Consider the following 15880-nt stretch of genomic DNA (forward strand, 5'->3'; position numbering starts at 1 on the left):
ATTTTTGTACAAATTTTTTACTTTTTAAGTATATTAAGATTAAGTGGATCTAAAAAAAAAAATTTTAAAAAAATGGTTAAAATAATTTTAAAAATTATTAAAAATATAAAAATACGAATTAAAAATTTTTAAAATCATTTTTGAAAAGTCAAAACTAAAAAAAATTACATTTATGTATACTTTCGTTCAACATTCTCCATAGCAGTGGAAGCGAGTAAAGCTAATTATTAATTAACAAGATCCATATTTTATCTCCTCTTTCTTTGAGATTTAATTTCGTATTGCATATAGCCTTTGCTAACATTTCATTCATTTTTGGCATAAAAAATGGTGCCATTAGACAGAAAACTAGGGAATTTTGTTCTTAGCTCTCCATTTTCTCCCATAACCAAAAGTATGGAAAATAATTAGGCTTTCCTATCCGTCTACCAGTTATTTTCCTTCCTTTTTTGACGAGCCTAATGCTGTGTTTGGTTGGAGGATTTGAAGAGAGATTTGGAAAGGGAAACGGAAAAGGTAAGTGAAATGTGAATAAAACATGCCTATATTTCATCTAGTTTCACACACCTTTTCCCTTTCCCTTTCCAAATCTCTCTCCAAACCCCCCAACCAAACACAGCATAAAGATCACGAGAAAAATATCTATTTCATTCTACACTAATAACATGCCGCAAACGCCAGGTCAGGAAAATTTATTGTCTAGTTGCGTTTCTGTAAGGTTAAGTTTGGAGAAAATGTATTTTTCCTTTTGTTTTCTTTTCTCTCCACAAACCCAAGAACCAAAACATAAAGGGCCAAAAAAAAAAAACAGAAACAAACAAGTACTAGCATGTTGCAAATCATGATGGAAACAATGTTGGACCAGCTCTAAGTTAAGCTCACAGCCAAGCTCCATGGACCACAAGAAGGTGAAGACATGAATGGAGCTATAACAAGTGACATCATAGCAAAGAAAACAATACCATATGAAATCACATGTATGCATCATAATTTCAATTAGGCGCGCCATTTTACAGGTGAAACATTTTTCTAGCCTCAATTTCACTATGCAATATCAAATTGTCAATACTAAGTTTGGAAGACAAAAACTGCATCAGAAGCAGAATGAAGTTTGTCGAGTAATGGCACCATGAAAAAGGTACAGCGAGATTTTAAACAGCGGATTTTGATTTGTTCTTGACAAGAAGTCTTTCTGATTTTATTTTATTTTATTTTTTTTAAATAACTATAAACAACATATTAAGTTATTTTGAAAGCCAATAGATAATAAGAAACAATGTACAAGCTGCAATGACGGCAGATAGGATGAGAGTGTCTCTTGATTTCTTTCTTCTAATGGAACCTGAAAAGATCAGCAACAAGATAAGTGAAGAGAAAATTGAAAGGAGCAAATTGGGTACGATAGATGAGTTCCAAGAAAGTACCGAGTAGACCACGAATGATAGGAAACTTGTCGCTTAGCAGCTTCACTTTACCCTCAACGTTGCCAAAGAAAGCTCTTTGTGACCCTAAGGCTGCCCTTGTTGATTGAGCCTGACTGATAACATCATCTATCTGCATAATTTTTAACCAAAAACAATGTCGTGAATTAGATCAAAGAATCGTCTTGCAAAGATTACAAAAGATTTTATATTCAAGAAGTTAGTAAATAATCGAAGCCCATTCTAAAGAGAACTTCAGAGAGCAACTGAAAATTCAAGCTTTTTTTGCTCTCTTCTTTTTTATTTTTCTAGGTTGCTTAAATTTCAACAAGCAAGCCGCCCTCCAAAGAAAACTCCAGAGAGCAATTGGACATTCAAGCTTTTTTTCTTTTGGTCTTTTTTGCTCTCTTCTTTTTCATTTTTCAATTTTGCTTAAATTCCAACAAGGACAATGAGAATATCAACAAAAACTAAAGAAACTCCAGCCATTCATTACTGAACAAGGCTTAAAACATGATAATATAACATCATACTATGCAATGGTACCATGATGTATTGATATTTGATAAAAGAGTGTATTGTATTGATCACTCTTGCATTTTCTTCAACCTTTCACTGCAGATAATCACAGCCATTTAGGCATCGTTGGAAACCAGGAGTTTCCTTTCACATAGCCGCATCCTTGGAAGGGACCAGTTAAAAGAGTTTGGCTTTCTTGAAATTCAATTCATATGAAACAAAAAGAGAAACTGGCTCTCCCAAAGAAAATTGTCCAGCATAAAATTTCATAAATCTTGCAATTGCATATTCAAAAGCAAGCTATTGACGGATTGGTTTTACTTTGTAAACTTGAATTTCTTTATATACTTGTCCACTAATGGAAGCAGGGTAAGGGTGGTTTTCAGGAAGTATCAACTGGTGACTTAAATGTAGAAAATTTTTATTGTAGTTTTCTACTGACTACTTCGACGACAGAAGGAACAACCAGACATAAGCAATGCAACCAAATCCTACAGATTAACGAATTGGGAAATTTTAATTAGAAATGAATAGGTTTATATACTACATACCAAAGCTATTAAGCAAGAATAAGGTGAACAAAATTAGCACAGTACAACCTGGAGTATAAAGAAAGCAAATGAGAGATGAGTACACTACACCTAAGAGAAGGTAGAGTTACAGTGAACAAATAAAAAATGCAATTTATTTGATTTTATTATGTTCAAGAACAAGCTTTGAAGGACCTCGAAGAATCTACAACAGACAATTTAAGAAACTGTGGTGCGAGAAAAAAAATTCAATTCTATGTTTCTCTACCTGCTGGCTAGCCAGAATTGACCTTTCTCCAGACTGACTCTCAGATATTAATCCAGATTTGCAGGACATAGACCCCATTCTTTGTAACCTCTATTTTTGTACATTCCTCCCTCTGAAATAAATTGTTATTTCCAAAACCATCTCTAGATGGCCAGCGAAAAAGTGTGGTAAACTCTCTATCCGAGCAATTTTTCCAGGCATGATATTATGGTTACAGACTGACAGTTGAACTCGAGTAATCTAAAATTGTTATTTTGCAGAGATTTCAAACATTTTGTTAAGCAACAACAAATTATCTCAAAGAAAAATTTGTAACACCAGAGTTAAGGCTTTCCTTAAATTTATTCAATATGCATACGTGCATTAAGTTTTCTCCGTGAAACAAAATACAAAGACCAAATTGCTGCAAGTGCAGGTTAATCAAACAGGTCTCACACTCTCGCTGCAGACATCTCACTGATTTTTGGCAATGCAATCACAATATGATCAAACCAAAAATTAAAGAATTTGCACTTTATGCCCGATTGCTTGCTTTTTGTATGTCAAAAAGATAGAATAAAAAATAGGACAAAATTCATTTTACCCCCTATGGTTTGCGGCTAGAGCACTTTACCCCTTACGGTTCAAATATAGTCACAAAGCCCTCATGTGGTTTTTGACCAAAGTGCAACCATTAACATCGTTAACTATAGATATTAAATGACTATAATACTCTCAAGCCCTATACCTTTTTTGTTATTTTCTTTTTCTCTCCTATCTCATACACGTATTTTATGATATTAATCCAATTAAATCACAATTAATCATAAATTCTTAATTATTTATTGTAATTCTTAACTTTTATTCTAATTTTTATTTAATTATATTTTAGATCACAATTAATCCTAAATTCTTAGTTATTTATTGTAATTCCTAACTTTTTAATCTAATTATATTTTAGATCACAATTAATCCTAAATTCTTAATTATTTATTGTAATTCCTAACACATTAATCTAATTTTAATTTAATTATATTTTAGATCAATTCTTAAGTATTATTTATTTTAAATTTTATTTAATTTTATTTTAAATCAATCCTTGATTATATTATATTTTATTTTATTTTAATTAACATATTAATCTAATTTAAGGTTTGAGGTAAATGCAAGTAAAATTGTCTTTTTGTTGTGTTAATTTCACTTTATTTTTTTAGAAAACCAAACCTATTCTAAAAAATGATGTGTGTGATACACCTTCCATTAGTTTTGATGGAAAAACTAATGGTTGACACTTTAGTCCAAAATTACATAAAAGTTTTCTGACCATATTTGAACTATAGGGGGGTAAAGTGCTCCAGCCTCAAGCCACAAGGGGTAAAATGAATTTAACCCTAAAAAATATTTTCCTCATAGCAGAAAACAACTATGAAAATCAGGATTTTAAGCAACTTCTTAAATAAAACAATGCTTGATGAAGATCATGATCATGAGAAGAAAGAGTAGATAGCAGACAACAACTACAGCAAGAATAGATAGAACTTCGAAGAAAGAGTAAAACAGAAGAGAATGGAGTAGTGTGTGTGTGTGTGTGTGCGCGCATGAGAGAGAGAGAGAGACAGAGAGAAATAATTTCAATAATCTTCAGAAACGAAGCCAGTTTATAGTAGATCAGGCCTTGTATTTATAAGCAACCCCCAAACAAAAATAAATGCAGGAAAAAATACTTCTAATTAAGAGTAAAATTTAGAAAATTATAAAATTGAAGGTCATAATTGATCAATAAATTAATTCTAAAATCCAGCCCTCTGTTTATTTAATCAGTACGGCTACTTACAAGAACCACAAGAATAATACTAACTTTTGATTAGTGTGGGTGGCTTTCAAGGACCAAGGAAAAAGGTTCCCTACCTTCCTGTAGATCATTTCCTAGAATTTCTCCCTGCATTTTTAAGACCATTTACAGTTTACTATTAATATGAAATTTTATTTTATTTTTTACGCATTTTTTTCAACAGAAAAAGTAACTGAACTTCGACTCACAAATTAAAGCGCCGCTGACCTTCAGCTCATTTATAGATATGTCCGTTCTCCATTTTATACAAGTAACATAAATTAGAATTGCTTAGTTTCCAAGTGTACCAAGGCCTTCATTTTATGATAAATATACATATATTATACACACACACACACACACATATATATATATAACATTACTGAAACAACATATGTCAGGTTGGACATGGGGTATGGCAATAAATGTCAGTGAGTGTACAAATCCAAACCTTTTCAAATTGATAATAAGCTTGCTGATTATGGATGGTCTGCACATATCAATTGATAGTTCCATTTACCCAAATATCAGTGAATGCCGCAAATTTTTTTTATACATTTCTCGAGCTAGGCAGGAAGTTCCAACTCAAATCTAAACTCAAGTTTGATTAAGCACCCTGTCTGAACCAAAACATAGCAGGCTTTATATGATAACAAACATAAAAAGGGGTTTAAGAATCCATTGGTTGCAGCTTAGAAAATGTACAAAAGTTGCATCATAACGTAAGTCTACTAATAATGGTATATTGGGTTGGAGTCGGAACATATTCTAAACAAATATATGAGGGAATATTGTTGGTTAAAGTACACTACGTCTGCACACAAGATGCACATGATCAGACCTCATGTAGATGTGCAAGTTGGGTGGAGAGAGAGAAATCAGAGAAGATAGTGGAAAGGGATAAGGAGAGACAAACAGAAAAGTACATCACAATTATGACCTTTAACTAACTCTGTTGAATTCATCTTAAAAAGAAGGATATTTTGTGAACTCAAGAATGTGAAGACCAAGTGAAGAACAAACTTGGTTCTATCTTAATACATTATATATATGACATACTATACTACTATCAAGGATCCGTGAAGTCTTACATGACTTATGCTCCCATGTATGGAAGCTCTCTCCCGTAGTAACTGCACTCTTGGTGACATACTCCCAGATGCCTGCATTATGTAGAGCTTAGCTTCATGAAACAATGAAAGTAGACGTAAGAATTAAAAGTTAGTACTTCAATCTTTCTCACCTTGTACTCACTAATATCTTCTCTGACAGAACTGAGAAGCTCTGCATGTTCTCTCATCGAGTTAATGTTTCCCTTTGTTCGTTTAAATTCCTAAAAGAAGCACATGACACTCAGTCAATGGCCAGAAGGCATAAATCAAATATTTAACAAAGACGATACAGTGTCTACTACAGTAGTAATAGAAGGTTCATGTCTAGGAAACAAGCAGCACAATAGGGTTGTCTACTAAGCAAAATTTACAGTCTGTTTGACAAAATGCACCAAGATAGAACTAGCGTCCTAATACTCAAAAAACAATAAATAGATATAATCTTGAAAGATAAATAAGATGTGCAAAATAATCTTTGAAAAATAACTAATGTAGTGGGAAAAAAATTGTAATTTAAGAACCTAAGATGGTTTGAACATTAATATAAAGTGTCACAGACTAGATATAAAATTAGCCTTTTAAAGCAGGAATGATATTTCCATCTCCCATGTTGTTTTACAGAAGCAAAAGCCATTAAACATGATCTTTCAATCCAAGAGATATCCTAGAACATCACAACATTTAGTTTACACATCTAAACATCAGTACTCTCCAGCTGTTTAAGAAGGTTAAATTTTAATAATGAGGAACTTAAACACATCCAATCCACTAGGACATTATCAATAATAGATATAATACAAAAGATTTATGCTCTCCAAAGACAAAAGTACTATGCATCGGATTAGTTAGTATGACAGCATAGATCAGAATTATTTTTATAGCTCAGCAATACACTTGCATTTATTGTAAGACTCAACATTACCATTGATTAATATCTAATCAATTTTTAATCATTTTCCCAACATTACCATTTGTATTTAGTGTGTCACTGAGGAGAAATTTTTTTATTACTTATTTGCTGAACTCGTAATCTAAAGATAACTTACACACTTCTAGACCAAGACTTCACCACAAAAATAAACAACGCCCAATTAGTACACATTAATGTGTGTTAGGGAGGGGAAAGAAAATGCGAAAATGTGAAAATGTGAACTTTCATATCAAATGTCTTTAGGAAACCTAATTACAACCCACATCAAGATTGTGAAAATGTACCAACCAATTTTTATAAACCACGAGATTTTAGGAGCATTGGATTGTGAAAATAGTACCGAAAGTTAAGTTTGTCTTCAGTCTTTTACCCAATCCAGAACCCTCAATGAACAAGGACCAGCACTGGGTAATGTTCTTTCAATTTGTGTTTCATGTCCAATTCTCTACTCTAACAAGCCATCACATTTTTTACTTATTAATAGAAGGAAATTACTTAAAGAAAAGAACTGGGAGCAAAATGTTCATGAAAGCAAATGACTATACTGCTCAGAAGCAGCGTAATCTCAAAAATACTTTTGCAGGTGTAGCTAGGAACACCTAGGGCTAAGATGGATGTAGTGCTGGGATGAAAGACCAAATAAGTTCCTCTGAGCTCAGATAACTGCTGCTCACTTCAAGCTCTAGATGGTAAGCTCCCCAACTGCTATGATGCAAGCTTTGGACTTACATGATCTAAGATGGAACATAATGTGTGAAACTTTTGAACTAACTCAGCTGCCATTTATGTCAAGGTCCACCCAGTTCAAAAAACTTGTCCATTGCCATTGCCTTCAATTCCCAATCTTGAAGAGGTTCCCACACCTTCCAGGAATAAGAGATTCTCAAGTAATCTGCTATCAAAGCATTCTATTAATAATTAGGACCATTTATTTATGAGCTGAGCTCAAGAATGAAGAACAAGCCAAAGGAATACCATCAACTTGAGTTTTATATCCAATTCTCTACTCAAACAAGCCATCACATTGTTTTTCTTAATCAGAGAAAATTATTCAAAAAAGATAACTCAGATCAAAATGTTAATAAAAGCAAATGGCCATATTGCTCAGAAGCAGCTTAGTCAGAAAAATACTTTGGCAGGTGTAGCTCAGAACTGGTAGGTGTAAGACAGATGTATTGCCACGTTTGAGGGCCAAATAAGCTTCCCTCTGAGCTCAGATAACTGTTGTTCACTTCAAGCTCTAGATGGTAAAAAGCAAGTCAACCAGAAAACCTCCCCAACTGCTATGATACAGGCTTTAGACAGGTGAAATTTTTAAACTAACTCAGCTGCTGTTTACATCAAGATCTTCCCAGTTCAAAGAACTTGCACATTGCCTCTAATTCCTAATCTTGAAGAGATATAATAAAAGGGGGTGCCCATACCATCCCAGAATAAGAGACTCTCAAGTAATCCGCTATCGAAGCAGTCTATAAATCATAAGGAATGGTCATTGCCTAGTTAACAGAGACAAAGAAATGAATGAAAGTCTGTAGATTACGAAAGCATTAATTGCTTCAGTAGAGCCTCCCATTATGGCCAATAGATGTAAATTGAAATTTATTCTGAGACAATTCAATATTAGGAATAAACAGATCTTCGCGGAAGGTTCAAAATAGATAACTGCATAAATGGCATGCTTCACAACATGAGCTACACAACACATAAAGAGTACTCCATAGAATTCCTACGTGGAATAAAGGAAACCTGGGTAAATTCATGAAGTATGTCTCTATGCCTTGCAAGCTTTTGGGTAACTGAAGTAGTAGGAGTAGCAGATGCAGCACATCGACTCATAGCATCATTTATATCCAATAATTTCTCAAGCAATGATTGAATTTCCATTTCCATAGACTTCCATGACCTGCTGGAACCAACAGTTGTTGGTGACCCACTATCCACGTAACCTGGACCCACATATATGATCATCAGACAGGCAAACATTTGAGCGAAACTATTCAGCATCCAAACCTGGGGACTGTAAAACCCAGTAATAACTCATAAACTCTATATTTACATAATAATATGATTAACTGCAGTTGATATATAAATTCAATTGAAGTTAAATGCAGAAACCAAAATTTATCTTCAAGTCAACAATCTAACCATCCTCTAGTAGGAGATCCTGTGAGTTGAATAAAAAGAAGCATAAACATAAATTTAGTTTCTGTTGATGAAAAATGAAAGTTATGCTTACATCTTTGCACAACAGAGCTCACATTTAGAACTGTTATCAAATTCATATCATTATTTATGACAAGGTTTGGCTGAGCCATATTATAACTGGTTCAGATGAAAGAGTTTGGCCCGAGCAAGGGTGAGTTCTTTGGATAGTTGTCCCCCCAGCTTCTGTCCAGTCCCTTTGGAAAGCAGAGTTCCATGGATTTTTAGGATGTGAGAAAAGGGGACAATGCGGAGGAGTCTTGTGCTAATAAGGTAGCATCATTTTGGAGCACTGGCATATAAAGATTCAAGATACAAAACCTCTTATTCTTAGATTAGATTTTGGACTTCATTCTGTGTCACCAATTTGACAATACTCTAGGTAGTCAAATTGGTGATACAATATTAACTCTTTTTTTTCGTATTGTGCATCATATAATATATGCTTTTTTAAAAATTTGTACGAAGAAAATGTCATAAAAGAAAAAGACTAGGTATGCATAAACAAAAGCAACAAAACAAATATATAGTAGGAATAAAGCATAAGCAATATATAATGAATTGTCCATAAAATACTATGAATTTAAATGGCTGTTAAACTGCATGATATAAATTGTTGAGTTTATGTAACTTAACATGGTACCAAAACTCTGGTTCCAGGAAATTTTTCATTCAACTCTTGCTATTGCTGTTTGCACACTCTGTACACTACATTCTACATGTTTATGCACCTTGCTTAGTTAAGTCTGTTTGTCTCGCCATGTGTATGAGGGCATCGCACATGAGGAGCGTTATTCAGCTTGGCACATATTGTTTGGCTCATTTTCTAACAGCTTACAATTTTAGAACAATAAGTTACTTATTATGGAATAAGCATATTACTTATGAAGAGCATTCTGTATGTTGTTGATTTGACCAATTCCAATTTGAGAGTGACGTTATGATAAGTGCTTGAATGTTTTTATTTAAGCCCCTTAAAGTACATTTGTTAAGTCTTCAAATCTAGTTACTTGATGTAATCTAATGCATTTTTACTTTTTGTAGGTGTTTAAGCTCATGATGCTAAAATGCTATTAATTTGGAGATTTTGAAAGCTTGATGAAACATATAATTGAAGCCCAAATCAAGCCGAGGAAATGAAGTTTAGAAAGTTCAAAAGAGCGAACATGTCTCCCTTTTTGTGCTTGAGCACAGAGCCTGAGTGCTTGAGCGCTTAAGTTGCTAAAGAGAAATAGATTCTATGTTCGTGTGCTCGATCACTGAGGCTACGTGCTAGAGCACAACCTACTCCAAATTTTTCCTATTTTTAGGGTTGTGTTCAACACATATAAAGGGGAAACTAGTGGCTTCTTTTGAGGGAAATTTTTTTGGGGGCCTCAAGTATTGAGGAGGCACAAGAGAAAAGAAAGTGAAGGAGATCCAAAGAGCTATTTATGGAGATTCAACTGAAGTTTTGGATTCCTCTACCATGAGCGACCAGACTCTCCATCTTAGGATTTCATGAAACCCCAAACAAGTAATTAGGGTTTTGTATTTTCTTCATGGATTTGATTTATTATAATGATGATTGTATAACATTTATAGATTTTCAGTGCAAACATGCTCTTTATTCAAATTCGTATGTATTTAATTTATGTGATTTTAAATACATAGTTATACAATGGTATTTCTCCACATATATTGAAATCGTCAAAATAAGTCATACCCAAGGAAGACAAGGCGTGCCTATGACTGAAGTTTAGCATAGACGCTTTGTGCTAACCAATGATGATTCATGCCCGTGATTTGAATATATGAATATTCTTGAAGATGTTATTGGGGCTTGTAGCCACAATACATTATTATCATTATAATAGTGATTTTTCATGCAGTGAATCAATAAACCCTAATTGGGAGATTGGTGGTGAATTCAACAACCTTAAGATTATCGCTTCCATATCTCAACTCAATTATATTGCTTTTGTTTATCGTTAGTTTTTAATTAGTTATCAGCATATGAATCTTTGTTGAATTAATTTAGGAATTATTCTGAAATAATGTACACCTAGCCACTTTGTCCATGTTGGAACGATACGTGGTCTTAACCACTATTCTAAGGAGTAGTAGTTTCTTCTTGATTTTTAATATTTATTTTTGGTGTGAAAAATGACCCATCACTTTACAATTTAAATTATAATTTTTCTCATTGTAATTATAAAAACAGAAATAAAAATAGGTTCATTTTGAGTGGAAGTAGGAAACTTGGTTGAGGGTTTCTTGGTACCATTTTATTTTTTTCTTGGATAAACTCTTGGTAACCCATGAATTTATTAATGGGATTTGAATAGTTTCCACCATTTCAAGCAAAAATGTCAAGTTTAACAATAAAAAATTTCCCAATTTGCATAAACTTTTTCCAATTCTACAATTTTGCTGCAGCTGATTCAAAGTGAAAGTTTCTCACACAATCATTTCCCTTTAGTAGTACATTTCCTCACAACAAATACCGCAAAAAACCACACAACAATTCCAACTAGTCGGCATGTAATTTTGATTTCAATTAACCATTGGCAATTTCACTGCCCATTTTAGTTCCCTACATAATGCTTTAAAAGTCAAACATCAAACAAATGCAATTTACATAGAAAAAACACAATTACATTTGGCTCACAAACAATGCAAGACACACAATAATTAACAAAAACAATTCCAATTGCAAATTCATAAGCACGGGTATTCGGAATCCGCAATTCACTAAGATCTAGAATCAATCAAAACAATGTCAAATGAAAATTGCAATTTCAATTCAAATTATAGGGTTGCAAACTGAATTCATAAGGCAGAGCAAGATCTGAGAATCAAAGATGCATAAATAGATACATATGAATGTATATGTAGCAAGAGAGAGAGAGAAGGGAACCTCCATGGGAGAACCTAGAGCCGAGCTTGGCGTAAGAAGAGAGCTTGACGTCGAGATCGCCCTCGATCTTGCGAGCCTCCTTCCTCAATTCCTCCCAACCCGACTCCTGCAACAGCTCCATAGTCGGATCCGTCATTCGATCTCAGGTGAGATTGGGCCCGACCCGTTTTTGCTCCTTCGCCTTCTGTGTTGTATTGCTCTGTCTCTCTCTCTCTCTCTCTCTCTCTCTCTGTGTATGTACTAGTTGAGGAGAGTTTGGTTGTTACTTGCAGTTGGAATCGAACACTCTTTTGCCCTGCAAAATTTATATAGGGAAATTCTAATACACACATGGTTTTTTATTCACTATTTATAATTTATGAAATTTTAATTATGCCAAAAAAAAAAATTAAGTTATAATTTAAAAAATATAAAATTATATTATGGGATTTTTATTGATAAGTCCAATTTAGAATTGTTTTAACTCAAGAGGTCCATGAAGGAATTTTTTAACCCATTTAGTCCCATATATGTATAGTTTTATTCCATAAAGTCCATTTTCTTGATTTACCCTATTTTCTTGGACATTTATGCCCTTATATTCAATTTTGATACCCTTATAAATATTTTTTGAACGATTAGCAATTTAATGATATGAACATTCATATTTTAAAATTCACATTAGTAGGAATGTAAAATTGGCCCGTGGGCGGCCCGAAACCTGCCCGGGAGCGGGGGCGGGCCCGGCCCGTTGACAATGTGAATATTCACATTGACATGTTAACATTCACATTAATAGGAGTGTAAAATTGGCCCGCGTCCCGTGGCGGCACGAAACCCTCTCGCGGCCCACGGGTAGCCCGGGACGGGCCCGATCCGGCCCATTGACAATGTGAATATTCACATTAACATGTTAACTTTCACATTGATAAGAGTATAAAATTGGCCCGCGGCCCATGGGCAGCCAAAAGCCCGCCCGCGGCACGGGGAGGGTCCGGCCCGGTCCGTTGACAATGTGAATATTCACATTGACATGTTAACATTCAAATTGATAGAAGTGTAAAATTAGCCCGCGCCTCGTGTCTGCCCGAAACCCGCCCACGGCCCGTGGGCGGCCCGGGGCGGGCTAGGCCCGGCCGGTTGACAATGTGAATATTCACATTGATATGTTAACATTCACATTGATAAGAGTATAAAATTAGTCTACAACCTAGGGCGGGCCCGACCCGGCCCAACCCGTTGACAATGTGAATATTCACATTGGCATGTTAACATTCACATTAATAGGAGTGTAAAATTGGCCCCCGTCCCGTGGCGGCGCGAAACCCGCCAGCGGCCCATGGGCGACCCAAGGCGGGCCCGGTCCGGCCCGTTGACAATGTGAATATTCACATTGACATGTTAACATTCACATTGATAAGAGTATAAAATTGGCCTGCGGCCCATGGGCCGCCAAAAACCCTACCCAGCCTGGCCCGTTAACAATGTGAATATTCAAATTGACATGTTAACATTCACATTGATAAGAGTGTAAAATTGGCCCGCAGCCTGTGGGCGGACCGAAGCCCAACCAAAGCCCGAGGCGGGCTTGGCCCGACCCGTGACAATGTGAATACAAGACTCTGTAAACTGTCCCGACATTGATTCCGGTTAGCTCCTTTATGGGTCCGACAAGACTCTGTAAACTGTCCCGACATTGATTCCGGTTAGCTCCTTTATGGGTCCGACAAGACTCTGTAAACTGTCCCGACATAGATTCCGGTTAGTTTCTACAAGGGTCCGACAAGACTCTGTAAACTGTCCCGACATTGATTCCGGTTAGTTTCTACAAGGGTCCAGCAAGACTCCGTAAACTGTCACAACATTGTCTTCTACAACGGTCCGACATGACCCCATAAACTGTCTTCTACAACGGTCCAACATGACCCCATAAACTGTCTTCTACAACGGTCCGACATGACCCCATAAACTGTCTTCTACATCGGTTTGACACCACCATACAGTGTCCTCTACATGGTTATGACACCCCCATACAGTGTCCTCTACAACGTTATGACACCACCATTCAGTGTCTTCACCAATGGTCTGACACGACCATACAGTGTCTCCTATCCTTTTTTATTTTTATGTATTTTCTTGTTTTGTTCCTCTCTTCAAACTCAAGTTGGTTAGTTTCTATCCTCCTTGAGTTTGCGGGGGGCTGTTAGAATTTACCTACACCTACCACCACCTACTACCACACCTACTACACCTACCACCAATTTACCCTCACCTACTCCTCACCTACTACCCAAACCCTCTCCTATATAATGAGCCACTCTGATTTGTAATATATACAACTATCAAAATATATCAATCAATAATACATCATTTTTTAACGTGGTATCAGAGTAAGGTTAAGCAGTTCGTATTGTTCGCTTCACCGGCGGGCGGCAACCTCGCCTTGGCTGCCCGCCGGACCTCAACCTATTCCGTTTGAATTTTCTACACATACCTTGATCACTCTGCATGTACTTCATCCCCCTCGTTTCCATGCTCTTCTCTCCCACCTTCGAACCGGCTGCAGAGTTACAGTCGATGGGAACACTGAGTTACAGTCCATCCACATCGTCTCTTGCTGATATGCCCGTCGCTCCTTACCCTGTGGGATCTTCAAAGGGTACCTTAGCCCCATCATCCTCATCATCAGAGTTGAGGCCAGAATTTATGTCAGGATCTCACAAGGATGCCCCTACCCTATCAACCAGGATGTCTTCTTCTATGAGCTCATCTAGCGGTTCAGTTTTCTCCAAGAGCAGTTCCACCTCTCATCAAGCTTCTGCCCCGTCTGCTGCCAGCAGTAGCATGAGTCAAGGAGGTGAGTTGGCAAAAGTGTCGCCTTCTAATACTAAACATGTAATATCTCAAGTTTTTGCTGCTCTTATTTCTTTGTTGGAGCGAGATAAAGAACATTCTTCTTCAAATTTCAGTAAAATTGTGGAAATATTGGAAGAACTTGTTTTTGAGAACAGGGGTATCCTAAAGCAGCATATCTGTGAGTTTCCTCCTTTGCCCAGTATTCCTGCTCTAGCAGAAGTGAACAAGGTGATATGTGAAGCACGTGGGCCGATGACTTTGAAAGACCAACTGCGAGATATTGTTGATGGGTTAAATCATGAGAATTTGAATGTTAGGTCTATGGTGGCTTGTGAGCTGAGCAAACTGCTGAATGTGAGAAGGGAGGATGTCACTTCTTTTGTCACTGGGGAAGTAGGTTCAGATATGTCACTTCTTTAGTGGGATCACGTGGGTAGCCTTTCTTGGGGCAAGACACCCACTCAATATCTCTCTCTCTTATTTTTTTTTTGAAAACACTTTATTCCTCTTCACACCATTCACACTGCCACATACACAGCACATGCACGACACCATTCACACACATTTTTTGTTATTTTAATACACACATCCACTACCTCACCTTTATTTTCATTATTATAAAACACTATCCCCAATTTTATATAAACTTTTCTATTCTAAACTTTTCTCCACCACCCAACACCATCATCACATTTTCCACCACCCACCTTTTTCTCTTTTATTTCATAAAAAAAAAATAAAAAAAATATAAAAAAAAAATAAAAAAAATTAAACCAAAAATCCAAAACCGTGGGTTTTACCAAAACCGTGGTCCTATTTTTTTTAATATTTCACCTCCACTTGCCATAATGATGCTGTCCATGCCTTGGATCCTCTTCTTATTCTTATTACAAAAAAAAAAAAAAAAAAAAACAAAAACAAAAACAAAAACAAAAAAAAACAAAAAAAATTTCCATATTTGCACAACACACCATATTGTATTCATATTGGGAATCCACCCCGATCACACTTTTACAGCAACAAAAAAAAAAAAAAAAAAAAAAACAAAACAAAACAAAACCAAACCCAAACACCCACACTCCCAGTGGGATTTTTCTTCTCTACTCTGCTGCAGGTCTCTTCTTCTTGCCTCCGTCCTGGGCGGTCCTTGACGGTGCTGCCTCCGTGCTTCCTAGTCCACCGAGCACGTTCACTCCCCCCTGCTCTTCCACTACAGCATATGGAGGACCTCCAAAACGGAACATCACGGTGGCCTTCCGCTTCAGCTCCTTGTTTTCTGCCCTTAGCACGCTTATCTCTGCCCGCGCATCCTTATACATGCGTTGAAGCAGAACCAGCTGGGAGTTTAACTGC

At 36.0% G+C, this 15880-nt stretch overlaps 1 protein-coding gene across 1 annotated transcript; it reads right to left on the reverse strand.

Moving 5' to 3' along the window:
- Nucleotides 1-1008: 1008 nt before the first annotated feature.
- LOC114304816 (Golgi SNAP receptor complex member 1-2) lies at nt 1009-12126 on the reverse strand. The gene is made up of 6 exons (XM_082869603.1): nt 11693-12126; nt 8338-8537; nt 5792-5881; nt 5640-5711; nt 1425-1554; nt 1009-1342 (listed from the first exon to the last, which is right to left on the reverse strand). The coding sequence occupies exons 1-6, from the start codon at nt 11826-11828 to the stop codon at nt 1245-1247; spliced, it is 726 nt and encodes a 241-aa protein (XP_082725729.1). The 5' UTR covers nt 11829-12126; the 3' UTR covers nt 1009-1244.
- Nucleotides 12127-15880: the final 3754 nt, after the last annotated feature.

The sequence above is a fragment of the Camellia sinensis genome, chromosome 5, assembly GCF_055761805.1.
Source record: "Camellia sinensis isolate YWXY chromosome 5, ASM5576180v1, whole genome shotgun sequence".
In the NCBI taxonomy this organism is placed as follows: domain Eukaryota; kingdom Viridiplantae; phylum Streptophyta; class Magnoliopsida; order Ericales; family Theaceae; genus Camellia; species Camellia sinensis.

Coding starts and splice junctions, on each gene's coding strand:
- LOC114304816 (XM_082869603.1), bottom strand. CDS start 11,828: ATGACGGATCCGACTATGGAGCTGTTGCAGGAGTCGGGTTGGGAGGAA. Junction 1,555..5,639: donor TACATGGGAGCATAAGTCAT/GTAAGACTTCAC, acceptor AAAATTATGCAG/ATAGATGATGTTATCAGTCA. Junction 1,343..1,424: donor TATCATTCGTGGTCTACTCG/GTACTTTCTTGG, acceptor TGATCTTTTCAG/GTTCCATTAGAAGAAAGAAA.